The 16,452-nt window shown below is 34.7% G+C and overlaps 2 protein-coding genes across 2 annotated transcripts in view; one reads left to right on the forward strand and one right to left on the reverse strand.

Annotated features, from left to right (window-relative positions):
- DnaJ-21 (dnaJ homolog subfamily C member 8-like) overlaps positions 1-16,452 on the forward strand; it is a 302,329-nt gene that overhangs the window by 11,207 nt on the left and 274,670 nt on the right. The window lies entirely within an intron of this gene.
- On the reverse strand, positions 7,543-9,833 carry LOC101736133 (uncharacterized). The gene is made up of 3 exons (XM_004925605.3): positions 9,657-9,833; positions 8,274-8,385; positions 7,543-7,704 (listed from the first exon to the last, which is right to left on the reverse strand). Exons 1-3 carry the CDS (start codon positions 9,754-9,756, stop codon positions 7,584-7,586), a joined length of 333 nt encoding a protein of 110 aa, XP_004925662.1. The 5' UTR covers positions 9,757-9,833; the 3' UTR covers positions 7,543-7,583.

Below are 16,452 nucleotides of genomic sequence, written 5' to 3' on the forward strand. Positions count from 1 at the left end.
GTAATCACTGGTGGTAGGACCTCTTGGTAGTCCGCACGGGTAGGTACCACCACCCCGCCTATTTCCGCCGTGAAGCAGTAATGCGTTTCGGTTCGAAGGGTGGGGTAGCCGTTGTAACTATACTGAGACCTTAGAACTTATATCTCGAGGTGAGTGGCGCATTTACGTTGTAGATGCCTATAAGACCAGCATAGAAGTCTTATTAAAATCTGTTCAGTAGTTTTTGAATGAAGAGTGAAAATACAAAAATTCCTATTTATAAGTAAGGATTACTTATTTAATTAAAGTCTTGTAGGTGGCAAACTATCTAAAAACTTTCTATTTTCCACCAAGTTGACATCAATTATCCTTCCTGCATATATATTTATTGTATTGTTTTTTTTTATACTCTAACAAGGGGTGGTGATATTACATTTGCAATTTCTGGGAGTTTGTTGAAAAATATATTGCTTGCTTGACTTACAGATAGATCGAAATCATCAGCCAATTGAGAGAATGTTCTATTTAATTTTATTCTCATCAAACATAATATAATATTTTGTTCAGAAACATTTGTATGTTTCTCAATCAAGCCTATTATGAAATATAATTCTTGTGGAAGACCAATATATAAACGTGGTTTATTTTTCACTTTAGATAAAGTTGTTAACACATTAATTTTTTCAACTTTTTTAGTCTTCTTGAGAGCTATAGTCTGCAGTGCACAAGTCTTTGATGGAGTGGAGATATAGAGAGATAACTCATAGTCAACAGTTGATCCTTCTGTTGCTGGTGCATTTGACTCATCATCATCATCATCATCATCATCATCAGCCTGCGGCAGTCCACTGCTGGACATAGGCCTCCCCCAAAGCTCGCCACTGAACCCGATCTTCGGTTCTACGCATCCAGGTAGGCAGCGGCTTGGCTCTGCCCCTGGCATTGCTGAAGTCCATGGGCGACGGTAACCACTCACCATCAGGTGGGCCGTATGCCCGTCTGCCTACAAAGGCAATAAAAAAAAAATAAAAAAAAAGTTACTGCCAGCTGCCTTGCGCAGGTCGTCGCTCCATCTAGCAGGAGGGCGTCCTACACTACGTTTGCCGGTTCGCGGTCTCCACTCCAGAAAACGTCTACCCCAACGGTTATCGGTTCTGCGACATATGTGACCAGCCCACTGCCGGTAGTAGTAGTAGTAGTGGTGGTGGTGGTGGGGGTGGGGGTGGGGGTGGTGGTGGTGGTGGTGGTGGTGGTGGTGGTGGTGGTGGTGGTGGTGGTGGTGGTGGTGGTGGTAATTGTAATTGATTGTTTTCCCTTTTGTATTTTTTTTTCTTAAGTTAAGTTAATCTTTATAACTGTGTACAATGTTAAATTCTCATAAGAAAAAGTATTGATAAGTATTTCAAGTGTCCAGAAGTATTAAAAAGAATTTAAATTTCATCATTCTTAACACTTTTTAATTCTTGTTTTTAATAAGGGCTGAAACTAAAAATATGTTAATGTAAAAAGCGAAACAAAAGTTTGTGTTATGAGCTACTACACCTGTGCTTATAAACACATCGAAAATGCGGCATTGCGCTATTCTGTACATCCATAATTTAGAGACGCGCCTCTATAAACAACCGAAATGGAAGGGCATTACTGAACCTTTTATCTATTTACTCTATTCACCAGCCTTGAGTAAATAGGATTCATAGTAACACGCTACCTGATCCGTAGGTACAGTAGTATTATTTTTCCACAAACGATTTTATCATTCGCGAAGTTACTAAAAATAACAATTGGCTTTAAGTAAACAGGTACTACGAAATTGTTGGACGTTTAAATTTGAGGGGACTGGGTTCTGTAGGTGAGGGGCTATCACTCAAACACTGATTTCATCTTCACGATTATGTTCATTTTCATCGCCTTACATCTCTTGCTTATATGATAATTTTCTGTTCGTCTTCCAGTCAAATTTTATAACCTTTTCTTTATTTTTGAATGGTTTTATTTTAATTGGATCCATTACATATTGGTTGCTATGAACATTTTTATATAAACTCTCGAATATATTAAGTGTATAATCTATGATATAAACAGTTTGGTTTCCATGGTTATGTTGTAGGCTTTTAATCAGGAAACTCATAAATATTAGCTTTTAAATTTGTTCTGGGCCCATAACCTGTTGGACGGTTAAATTTGAGGGGACTGGGTTCTGTAGGTGAGGGGCTAACACTCAAACACTCTGATTTCATCTTCTGCACGATTATTTTCATTTGTGTTCATTCTTTTAGTGTTCTTCCCTTTCATCACTCCAAAGTCCATTAATTACTTCATTATCTTCTAAGTATCCACCTTGAAATCCTTGTTCACCCTCATTAATTCTTACATCTCTTGCTCTTATAATTTTCTTTTCGTCTTCAAGCCAAATTTTATAACCATTTCTTACGTAGCCAACCAGTATACCCTTTTTGCAACGATCATCAAGTTTTTTAGACCAGAATTTATTTTAAAATATGTAGTTGAGCGGAGAATAGCCAATACTTGAAAGATATTCTGCTCCCTTAGTGAAATAATGAAAAATAAAGATATGAAAAACCAAAGCCAATGAAAGACAAACGAAGGTTATATAATACTTGCATTCTACCATGCCTGGCCTATGGATGCCAAAAACGGGCATTGACAAATAAATAATTAAATAAAATAAACATATGTTTGAACAATATAGAAAGAAGTATCACTGGAATTAAGAGAAAAGATAAAATTAGACTAACATACATAAAAAATATAACAAAATTAGAAAGCGTTATAAAAGTTCATAAAATGCAAAAGTGGAGATGGGCAGGACATATGTTAAGAGAGACAAGAAAAGTGAACAAATAATGTAACAGAATGGTACCCAAGAGATGGCCATGAAAGTAAAGGCAGAAAAAATCAAAGATGGGAAGATGATTTCAAAAGAATAGCTGGCGGAGAGTGGCTGAGAAAGTCAAATGACAGGAACTTGTGGAAGACATTAGAGGAGTCCTATGTCGAGAGACAAGCTGCTTCCTAAACATACTGGACGTCCAGTAAGGCGAATAGCAGCAAGGCTCTCGTTTTCTCCATAAGAGTACCGTTCAGTCGCTCTGCTTTACCGTTCAATTGCGGTGTGTATGGAATAGTTAAGTCCAGGACTATTCCTTTGTTTTGACACCACGATCTTAGGCTATTTTTCGAATATTCAGTCCCATTATCATACCTAATCTTTTTTCCTTTCAACCGCAAATGATTCTCCGCCAAAAATATAAATTGTTTTATTTTATCAAACACATCACTTTTGCACGATAAAAGATAAACCGCGGAACAATGAGTAAAATCATCCAGAAAGGTGACAAAGTATTTATGGTTGTCCCAAGTGGGCAATTCAATTGGAACGCAAATATCAGTATGGACAGTCTCTAAAGGAGATTTCGCTGCTATCCTTTCTTTTCCAAGCGGATGTCTACACATTTTAGCCCCAACACAAATCTCACAAAAATTTTCCGAAAAATCTCCCTCAATTTTCATCCCATTTAAAAATTTTGAAAGACGTTGTACTCCAGAAGCGTGACCAAAACGACGGTGCCACAAATTGCAGCTCTCAGTTATATTATGTACTTCTTTCTTAAATTGAGCTCTTATCTGAACTTCATAGAAACCAATTTTATTTTTAATTCCAGTTAAAATAATCTTTCCTAATTTTTTAATAATAACTTTATCATTTTCGAAAATTGCGGTGGCTCCATTGTTTGTTAAACAGCTTACTGAAATTAGGTTTCTAGATATTCCTGGTCATAGGTACAGAACATTCTCGAATTTCCCAAAATCTGTATTAATGTATCCAAAAGCTTTTGTAATAAATTTTCTTTATTTGCGCATTTAATTTCTACTTCTATTTCTTCTGTAAAGTTTATGAATTCTTTAGTCGAAAACATATGTGATGATGCTCCAGTTTGCTTAGTGCGACTTTTTTAACGTTCTCGATAGCGTAAAAGTTAGCCCATATTTGTTTGGAATGGGATTGTTTGCCGTTAGAGGCGCTGTTCCAACTGTATACAAAATTGGCTTAACTTTTACGCTATCGAGAACGTTAAGAAACTCGCACTAAGCACACAGAATGAAATATTACATTTATTTTAATAAATTTTGAATTATCACTTAACTACAAAATTAATCCTATCTAAGCTGATAGCATTGAGAGGCTATTTCAGCGGAACCTTAACTAGTAGGTGAGCTCACGGGGCTCAAACCTGACGACGTTGCTAACACGAACCCTAGCAAGAACCGTGCTTCGCAGAATCTATCACCGGATCGGAAACGCGACCCACTGAGAAGATCCGGCGAGAAACTCAGTGGGCTGTGTCTGAGGGTTAATTTACTCGTCTAGCCCTTCGTCGCAAGCGACGGGTTCGACGAGAACGGTGACCGGAAGCGTAGCATAGACAGATGTACATTAGAAAACATGACTTATGCATCAAATCAAGTACTTAAGATTGTGAGTAGATTGATATGAAGTTTTTTGAACTATTATTTAATTTATCACTGTGAATTTTATATGCTCTCTCTTTTCATCGTAAAGGGTTTTAACAGCATAAAATCACTAATACTGATGTACTGAACAGATGTACTATCGGAAATATTGATAGTTTTTAAATAAACAACCAAAAATATTAAATAAACTTTTATTGTAATTTTATAAGAAATAAAAACAAAGTTGTTGGCAACATTCATTTAATAAAAAATGACTTAGGTACATCTACATACATATTTACAGTTTCTTTCCGAACATTGATATTACTCGTAATTAAGACGTCAACTGAAAAACAATAGTATGGCAATAGTAACGCACAAGACATAACTAAATTTTCGAGTTGGATAACATACCAAGTTAAAACCACTGGAAAATAGATAAACTTTTACTAAATTGTTATAATGTTACTATAATTAAAGTCTATAAACACTAGTAGTACCTGAAATAGACAATGGTCACTCCGATCGAGAGATAAAAAAAATGTGTGCGTGTACTAGTGTACACACGTAAGAAGTGAAACTTGTTTATGGCCTTATTTTTCGAAAAATGATCTACATGCAACTTTCTAGAAATTGGTTAAATAAAGTTAAATTAGATAAAGTTTAAACAAAAGGATTTTATTATCATAGACATGAATACAAATAATACAATTATTTCACTTTACCTTTTTGCTACTAAGATTATTACAGCATTTTAATAATACATCTCTTTGATATCATAATACCCTGGTACTTTTCTTCCTATAAATTAATAATAATAGCACGGTCCACGTGGTGTTAAATGGGGTTCCTGAGGTTCGTGAAGTTTGACCCACCTTGAGACATGAGGTCGATTTCTCAAATCCGAAACCATGCTTCAGAACATACCGCCGTTAATTATTAATAAATCTCTTTGCTATCATAATACCCTGGTACTTTTCTTCCTATTATTTTACGTAATAACAGTAATAAATAGCACGGTCCACGTGATATTATTAAGTGGGCTCCCTGAGATTATTGGAATTACAAAATGATTTCCGTAATCCACCTGGAGACATGAGGTCAATTTCTCAAATCGGAATCCATACTTCAGAACATACAGCCGTTAATTAATAAAGAAGGCTGTACGTCAGAGTAAAGTTATAATAATACATCTCTTTGATATCATAATACCCTGGTACTTTTCTTCCTATTATTTTACGTAATAACAATAATAGCACGGTCCACGTGATATTAAGTGGGTTACCTGGGATTATTGCAATTACAAAATGTATTCCGTGACCCACCTTGAGACATGAGGTCGGTTTCTCAAATGCGCATCCATACTTCAGAACATACAGCCGTTAATTAAAAGATGGCGCGTAACGGAAAAAAGTGACGCGTAACCGAAAAACGTGACGGTAAATTTTTTTCCAACGCCGATAAGGAAGTTTCACTTCAAAAAATACGAAGTCATCAATAATTCTAAATTCCGAATGTCACCTATATATTAATACGTGAAGCAAAAACTTTGTATCCCTTTTTACGAAAATTGCGCGGACGGAGGAGTATGAAATTTTCCACACTTATAGAGAATATAGAGAAGAAGTGCACAATGCTAATATTTTTTTTAAATAATGCATAAAAGATACATTAAATCAATAAAGAAAACATTACACACACTACATACCATGTATTTGACGCACACACGCATGCATACTATTTATTGTCAAACTTTTGTTCTTGACGTTTGTGGTCAAATTGAGAATAGATTAAATATTGTTTGTCTTTATTAATATTTTTTTATAGTGTAGCCTTGGCGAAATTTGTGATTATAGAAGTATAAAATACAATCATAATACTGTACAAACTTACAATTCCAATTAATTATAGCCGAAATTCGACTACCGGGGACCGCTAGTTTGAAATTAAATAAAAGATGTTGGTTGACCACAAGTTTTTTACACGAATTGTTCACGAAACATTAGACTAGAATAAAGAGATTATTCAGATTAGCAGACGATTTTTTTTCTACAAACTAGCATGAAAACTATTTTCGGTTCGGGAGCGGAAACTTCACGATAACTGCGCTAAGCACGAAATTCTTGTTATAAAGGTATTGATAACAGTATTAAAATATCTCAGAGCACGAGGCACAGTAGCGTAAGAGAATATGTAAGTAGATCAATTCAATACAAGTCGAGACAGCCGTTTCTTTTTTCTTTTTATTCTTTACTAGCTGACCCGGTAGACTTCGTAGTGCCTCAATCGATAAACAAAAGACCTAAAAACAAAAGGAATCCGTCCGACGGGGGACACATCAAAGAGAAAACAAAATTATTATTTTTATTTAATTCCGAGCATTTTCATATTTATCTACCTTTTAAACCAAGACCAAAATTTGCCAAATCGGTCCAGCCGTTCTCGAGTTTTAGCGAGACTAACGAACAGCAATCCATTTTTATATAGATTAAAGCCATACACCTATTAGGTTAAGTCGGCTACAGTCGATTTATAAACGAAAATTCCTTAGCTGCTGGATTCGTGTCGGTCCCGTGATAGTTACCACTATTCTGCCTATTTCTACCGCAACCTTATAGTTGTGTTTCTAGGCGATTTTTTTTATTGCTTAGGTGGGTGGACGAGCTCACAGTCCACCTGGTGTTAAGTGGTTACTGGAGCCCATAGACATCAACGTCTACGACGTAAATGCCCTTCAAACCGAAACGCATTACTGCTACATGGTAGAGATAGGCAGGATGGTGGTACCTACCCGCGCGGACTCACAAGAGGTCCTTTTTTTTATTGCTTAGATGGGTGGACGACCTCACAGCCCACCTGGTGTTAAGTGGTTACTGGAGCCCATAGACATCCACAACGTAAGTGCGCCACCCACCTTGAGACATAAGTTCTAAGGTCTCAGGTATAGTTACAGTTACAGTACAGTCAGGTCCTACCACCAGTAGGCCAGATGTCCACGCTGCGATATCTTAAAAGTTCGAAGCAATCTGCCTGCTTCAAGTTTACTTCAGTAAAAAACCAGATCGATTAGTCTAAAAATAAAACAACTCGTACTTTAAAATTGTCTTTATTTAACATAACCAATATCTCATTCATGGTTCAATATCCTCACATTCTTCAACCATGTCGCTTGGTGGACCGGGTTGGGCTGGTGGCGAGAAATTTAAGTACAAACTTTCCGTGTATATCATCATGCCGAATGAGAAAGCAAACCTGTGGAGATTGTGAAAACCGCAATTTTCGTTTGAACTTCGCTACAGAATAATATCGAAAAATATTTACTACGCAATTTGCTGATTACGCTATTTGACAACGAGGAGCAAAAACTTAACATTCATCTTGAGCATACGAATAGCATACGAATAGAACTCAATGCTATCAAATGCTTTCAGCAGAATCAAGGTTTCGATAAGCCACTTCTTAACTGAACGTATTATAATATATTAGGTAGTTCATATGGTTTACTCCAAGCCATTAGACGTTCGAACACTACCGGCAAGAAGTATCATTTCGACGTACCTATTAGGAGGAATTTGACAACACTTAAGTAAGTATATTCTAGTTTCTTATGAATAAAAGTCTAGATATAATAAATTAAAATAAAGTATAAATGACTAGGGCTCTAAGGAGTTGCTATTTTTAAAACAGTCCAACCAAAATAAGTCTAAGTAATATATTTTTCTTAAAATGCATCTTCAAGGGCCAACCACACGTATTTTATAGGATAACAAAACGTCTTAATCTTAAATATCTCATTTCAAATGTACGTAAATTTCTTTTACCAAGCAACGCCAATCACCAGAACCTTGTTATAATAGCTTTGCATGTCTTTGTACCACGGCTCCCATGGTCCACACGGTACTGGAAGCTCATTCATATGGGCGTCACATCGATCTGTTTATTGATTTTTTAGACAATTAAAGAGGAAACATCACAAAAGAAATAGCATACCAATTGCAATTTCTTAAGGCAGAAAGGGCCATTATTGTCTTAGTAAAAACTAAGTAATCTAGCGAAATGCTGAATGATTTATTGTAACAAGTTCTATAAAATACTCTTCAAAATGAATGCTACATTATACAGTTTGAGATTTAGATTTCATCACGTCCCAAGGTAGATAGAAATGGTATTCACGTTGCGATATCTATGGGCCTCGGCAAAATGTCTGAAGATGTACTGTTAAAAGTGAGACCTTACAACTCATGTCTCAAGGTGAGTTGCGGCATTTACGTTGTAGATGTCTATGGGCTCCGGTAACCACTTAACACCAGGTAGGCCGTGAGCTCATCCACCCAGCAAAGCGATAAACGCTGGATCGTCACTCAGTGGGTCGCAATTCCGATTCGGTGGTAGGTTTAGCGAAGATTACTCTTGCTAGGGCCAGTGTTAGAAAATTCTCTCAGATTGAGCCCGTGAACTTACCAGCCATAGCGAAACTAATAATAACCCCTTCGGCTACCAGAGAATAAGTGGACAAAAATAAAAAAGTCAGCAACATCAAGCAAGCTTTGAGTTCGTAATAATATAAACCGCTAAAACTTATTTTATATGTTTTGGTAATAAAGCTCTGGGAGTGTGGGGCCGATTTAATAAACTGATTTTAGTAAGAGATTTTGCAGACGCTACTTCCAAATAGGGGTTCCAAAAAGGAGTTCCAAAAAGGGGTTATCTTTTATTTTGTTTTGTTATGTCTACAACAGTTTTTGTTTTACGCATAATTGCCTAATGTGTTCGAAATTAATAACGTAAATTGCATGCTGCTTAGGTTAAACAAAATTTGAAAAAGTACTCATACTAATTAAAACGTCAAAAAAAATTTTTTGTTGCTTAGATGGGTGGACGAGCTCACAGCCCGCCTGCTGTTAAGTGGTTACTGGAGCCCATGGACATCTATAACGTAAATGCGCCGCCCACCTTGAGATATAAGTTCTAAGTTCTCAAATATAATTATAACGGCTGCCCCACCCTTTAAACCTAAGCGCATTACTGCCTCACGGCAGAAATAGGCAGGATGATGGTACCTACCCGCGCGGACTCACAAGAGGCCCTACCACCAGTAATCACAAGAGGTCTTACCACCAGTATTGTAATTAATATGCTTGTTCAAATAGTTTCAGCGCTTTGAGATGAATACTCAATATAAGACAATTTTTGACCGTACTCACCAGGCTTTGACGAATATTGTCTCTTATTTAAGCATATTTTAACCCTTAACGTATTTGCAGTAAAGGTTTTTTTCGCTCTTAAAATTGTTGCTCTAAGCATTTTAGGAAATTTATAATATCTTTTGACTAGTTTCTTCGATTTGATGCGACGTTGTAAATTTTGACAAGATACATAAAAACGTCACTATTCTATTCATTTTGCACAAAAGTTATTTTTTTGCAAAAAGTCTAAATCTCCGGTATCCAGTTATTGTGTAATTACTTGCTCACGTCTGTACTCTGTTATCTCTACTATGCTGCGTGACTGACACGCATGCTGGCGGACCGCATTGTCAGGACCATACTGATGACTCACCTTGCGTACTCAACGCTTGAGGAGCAGCTATGTTGTCCAGTAATAGTTCAAAACTAGCCGAAACGGCCTGCCTATATAAGCTACGCCAGTGAAAAAAATGTTTTCGACAAAACAAAATTTAATGTGACTTCTTTCGAAATTCCCGCCATCTTTAATATTATGGGAGCAGATGAAATAAAAACTTGGGTTTTCTTGGTAATAAAATAAACTTCAATAGCGACACTACTCCGTAACTATTCTCATTTCCGTCCGAGGTTACAATGAAATTCATAACTTTTATATAAATACTCGATGATGTTATAAACCAATGACTTTCGTACTACTAAAAGAGTCATAAAATCTTTAGGTATCGGTAGGCTTCGATGTCGTAAAAACTTAAAGGCGCAATAAAAAAATCTGTATTACATACCGTTAAATATTCGAAAAGTTTCAGAATAAAACTGCCTCTTGGAACTAATAACGGATATATCGTGGCGCATAACAAACTACATTGTCATATTACTTATAGACTTCTGTTTGTTTTTCATATCTACCTATCTATTAGAAGGTGATTAAAAAATATTGTGTCTATTACCAAGCATTAGGTATTAGAATAGTATTATATATTATTTCTTACCTCATTACTCGTACTGGTGGTAAGACCTCTTGTGGGTCTGCTCGGGTAGGTACCACTACCCTGCCTATTTCTACCGTGAAGCAGTAATGCGTTTCGGCTTAAAGGGAGCAGCCGTTGTAACTATACTTGAGACCTTAGAACTTATATCTCAAGGTGGGTGGCGCATTTACGTTATAGATGTCTATGGGCTCCAGTAACCACTTAACAACAGGTGGGCTGTGAGCTCGTCCACCCATCTACGCAATAAATAAAATAAAAATAGTGGTTCCGCAGAAATCGAAATTCGACTTTAATCAATTGAAATTTTATGGTTCTATTGTCACAGATTTAGCCAAGACTACACAATAGACGAATATTAATTAAAATAATCAATATTAACCTATTCTCAATTTGACCACTTTAAGCAATAACAAAAGTTTGACAATAAACAAAGTCTTTTAGTGTTAAAGAGGACTTTTAGTGTTAAAGTATCAAATATTAAGCGTCGTATCTTTATTTTATCTATTCATTGTATAGAGTCGTATAATAGAATACGTTATCTTGGCAACTGTTCCTCCTTCAAGCGCATTGGAAAATTTGTTCTACTGTGTGAGTTGATTTGTGTTAAATTGTTTTGATTTGTTATATTATAAAATTATCGATTTGTCTATAATAAAAAAAAAAGACTTGTAGAATACGTTACTCTTTCCTAATTGAGACAGTGTATCATTGTACTTTGCAACGATTACATCCCATCGGTTTTCTCAATTAATTAACCCAGTACAGAAAAAAGTAAACAAACCAGTGTCAATCTTGGAATGTGTTAAAATAATTTGAACTAGAAGTCCCGCAGCAGTCGAAATTCGACTATAATTAATTGGAACTGTAAGTTTGTACACTATTATGATTGTATTTTATACTTCTATATTATTTTTTTTAAGAGATTTTATGACCTGGTAACTGAGACCTTTAAGTCATGTCTTATTTTAATGTATATTCTTAATTTTATGAAAAATGATATTATGGAGTGAAATGAAATGAAAATGATTAATTTGAGACATTAATCAACTGGGATGAAATTAAATGAGATGATATGAGATGAAATCTAATCTCAGTAAAATGGTGGTCATTTACTAAGATTTTTTTCAATTGACTTTTTGGGGGATCCCGAGAAGTTACGTCCAGCGGCTTTGTTTCATTTTCCCACATTTGTGCACTTTCACAGATATTAAACGGTTAATAAACCACCATTATTACACATTTAAACCCGAAGAAACACTAAATAGAGAAAATAAAACAATTCACACAACTTCACTCCTCGCGTTCCCGCCAAAAAGTCTATACTTCTATAATCACAAATTTGACCAAGACTACACTATAAAGAATTTAACAAAGACAAACAATATTTAATCTATTCTCAATTTGACAGCAGACGTCAAGTACAAAAGTTTGACAATAAATAGTATGCATGCGTGTGTGCGTCAAATACATGGTCTGTAGTGTGTGTATTGTTTTCTTTATTGATTTAATGTATCTTTTATGCATTATTTAAAAAAAATATTAGCATTGTGCACTTCTTCTCTATATTCTCTATAAGTATGGAAAATTTCACACTCCTCCGTCCCCGCAATTTTCGTAAAAAGGGATACAAAGTTTTTGCTTCACGTATTAATAATTTGAATTTTCATTAATTGATAACCGTGGATATATCTTACTTTGGGTATTTGTTATCATATTATATAATTAGAAGGAAATTAAATTGAAATAAAACAATCAATTAAATTTTGAAAACAATATCAAATTTAATACATAAATAATATTTATGTATTTCTACATACATGTTTTCGTCTATATATATTTACATTGAAACACATAATTTTCCTAATTAAAATTATCTAAAATTTCACGTTTTCTCTTTCGTGAATTACTTTTACAAATAAAAAATAAGCAACTGAAAAATCAACAAAATTATCATAACATCTAAACTAATGATGTACCATCGCACTCAGATTTTCAACATTGTACAAAATAATTTACAAATCGGTTGGATTCCAATGAATACAAACGTATTTATTATCTACTTATTTGTTTTACTATAATGCAATAACCACATATTATTTAAAAATATATTACCATCTATATAACGCAAGTTACAACTCTCGTAACAAAATAAACAGTGGAAATTGTTTGCAGGTTTCTTTATTCAATAAATCATCAATTTAAGTTCATTTTAACAAAGTAATAAATATATCTACATAAAATTTTGTAATTAAGATGTCGAATTTAATGATTTTATTTTATGTCCTGTAGTCTGTTGTTCTCGCCAAAATTCGATTTGGATTTATTAAATTTCAACTGTTCAAAAGTCTGGTTCTAATACGAATTCGTGAGATTGAAAATATTTTCAAGTTCTTATACCGGTCCATGTCGAAATTATATGATTGTAAACCTGCTTTCAGACTACGCCATAATATAATAGCATATAGCTCATAGCACAACAGTATCGCGCTCCATACATTATTATGGACACGTACATACACCGTACTGTACTCTATATTATTGGTTAAGTAGACGCTATACTCTATACGCTATACTATAATACATGGCACTATAGTATAGCGTAGTCTGAAAGCAGCTTAACACATGGTTTTGTTTGTTCCAGGCTGAGCTCAGTGCGCTCGCCGTGAAGCTAGCATAACCCCTCAAGGTTACCAGCAAATAGATAGGAACAAAAAGTTTTGTTTCAATACCGCCAATCATAGTTAATTCGGTGTTCGCCAAAAGGTCATAGTTAATTCGGTGTTGATACGGAGAAATGTTAAATAACCGTATTAACAATTAGCTCAATTTTTATTTATTTATTTATAGCTTAGATGGGTGGACGAGCTCACAGCCCACCTGGTTTTAAGTGGTTACTGGAGCCCATAGACATCTACAACGTCAATGCGCCACCCACCTTGAGATATAAGTTCTAAGGTCTCAAGTATAGTTACAACGGCTGCCCTACCCTTCAAACCGAAACGCATTACTGCTTCACGGCAGAAATAGGCAGGGTGGTGGTACCTACCCGCGCGGACTCACAACATGTCCTACCACCAGTAAAATTGAACATAATCATAAAATATTAATAAAGTTGACTTTTGGTTTAAGTTCATAAATACTTTGATCGGTTTGAAACTTGAAAACATTGAAATTAAACAAGATGATAACGCATTCGCATGGATGTAGTTTGCGCGATCGGTGTAAAACGAATTCCCATTATTAATTGACCATAAACATTGATGCAATAAAAAACATCACGCTGTATAATTTAATAATTGAACAACCAGTACGCACTATCTAAAATACTTACCTAATCATGAGATACCTTCGAAAAGATTATATCATTTGCCTAACACACTCATTACGACTAACGAGTTAATTTCGATTTCTATTTCTCAAATATATTTACGTATTTATATTTGGCAAAACTTTACTATACATCCATCACCTATTTCACGAACGATGTCGAACATCCAAAGATATTGAGTGACTAGGTCACAAATAAAAATAAAAATAAATGAAACTATTTACATATTTATAGCAAATAAATCGTGATACATACCTCTAAAAAACATTCATCACTAACTTACTGACGAAATACGAATAATTTTTATATCAAGCATCATTTCCGAATTTGTACCAATATTATAATATTAAACGCGTTTCTCGATATCTTAAAATTAATTTGTAAAATGCGCTATTACAACAGTATCTATAGCACCAATCATCAGCTGCAAATATACGTAACGAATGTATAAAGCAGTGAAACAATATAGTCGTTTTAATGAAACAAAGTTTGCTAACGAAACTTTTTTAAAAACACGTTCTTATATGGACGTCAAAAAGTACATGAATTGACTTATATGATACACGTACTAATTGAACACTTATCGGCTAAATCTATCACAAACAGTCCACTGAGGTATTTCACAGAAACATAACACGCTAGTTTACAGCTTAAGAGGCGGCGAGCCTTAGAAATTCTGTACGTCATTTTACTTAATTCACAAAATGTTGCTTAGTGAAAACATTATATCTGAGACTAGATATCTGACTATGATATTGTTTGTGCGTTAACTGTTATAATATTTTTCGACATTCAATGTGGGAATATTTTTTTAAATTTTGAACATTATTAGTTTTTGTGATAAAGCATTACTTAAATTTATTACAATTCATATGTTCTCGAGTGGAACTCTTAAACTGTTATCTCAGAGATACATGTCACAACAAGAAACATGTACCTTTATACTGTTTACTTTAAAAATTCACGCCAATAAATCGTAGAGCTAGCAAAATGAGTGATTTTTGGTGTATTAATGGCTGTAAAACACTATCCTTAAAATTAATTATGGCATTACTATAAAAAAACTACAAATTGAATGAGGTGAAATGTTTTTTTTTTTTAAATAGAAAACTATTCAAAAGCGCTTTACAATTACATTCGCGTATTCATAAATAAAATCTTTATATTTTGTTTGTCCAGTAAAATAACTCGACGAAAATCGCACAACCAACTATCATTGTATATTTGTTGTAATGAACACTTTACGTTGTTCACTTGAGTTTTCATTTAAAATAATTCATACGATGTTACGTGTGTGCATTATTTTTTTAATTTTAGATTTTATGAACACAGATATAAAGCTAACGATGATGACGACAAAGTAAAAATTGGCTCATGGCGAAAGCGCAAGAGACCTTAGCACAATACATCGATTATACAGACGAATTCCATTCAAATCGGTCGGAATATTCGAAGTCAGTCATGTGCCTACTAATTAACAGAACGCTCATTACAATATTTGAGGACCGCGAAGCATGGTATTAAACTAAAGGAAGTTAGTTCTCTTGGCAATCTCCCAAATAGAAAGGGCACAAATATCGTTTCACTTTTTCACTTTAGTTCGTCAAACGTTTTCTTCGAGTAAAAGTTAGAACACTGTTCAGTCTCCATAATTAACTGGTCTCGACAATGGTTCGAGTTTGTGATGAATCGTTATGTCCGATCGCCAACTTGTGTACGTCATTTGGCGAAATATACGTTTTGGAATTCATTACATTTCCCTTTCAGCGCAACTGGGTTGACTATCCTTCGGGGAGTCTTCAATGATATTCCATGAATTACAGCAGACTTCAGAGATGAGCTCACGGGATTCTGTAAAAAAAAAGGCTATTTTATTTACTTATTACAAATGTAGCTCACGACATATTCTATTTTTGTACAATTTCATAGTAAATTAGGCTCATCTCATCATCACTACATAGTATACCACAAAGTCGCTTTCTCTGTCCCTATATCCCTATGTATGCTTAAATCTTTAAAACTACCCAACGGATTTTGATTCGGTTTTTTTAATAGATAGAGTGATTGAAGAGGAAGGTTTATATGTATAATAACATCCATTAAATAGTGGAGAAATCAACAATAAATTACAGTTTCCGAAGCGAACCGAGGGCGGGTCGCTAGTTACATCTAAACTTATAATATTAAGATTCAATTAAATTATAGCATGTTTTTCGCAATGAAATAACTTGTTAAGCTCAAATAATTTGGTCCTGTCGTAAATAATGCACAATAAAGTTAGTCTCATTATAAATCGCCATCAGAATTGAAAAACATAAATCCCGCTCCAGTGTATCGCCCGTCAATTTACAACCTATTAAATGACGAACAATAAAACTTTCTCATTCGACTGTATCATAGTAATCTCGACTTAATTCTCGCGTAGAAACTCGTGTATGTGGATTATCAGCGTTTCTCGTCGCTAGTAGAGTTAGTTTCTGCTGAGTTCGTCGAGTGT

Source organism: Bombyx mori, chromosome 9 (genome assembly GCF_030269925.1).
Source record: "Bombyx mori chromosome 9, ASM3026992v2".
NCBI lineage: Eukaryota > Metazoa > Arthropoda > Insecta > Lepidoptera > Bombycidae > Bombyx > Bombyx mori.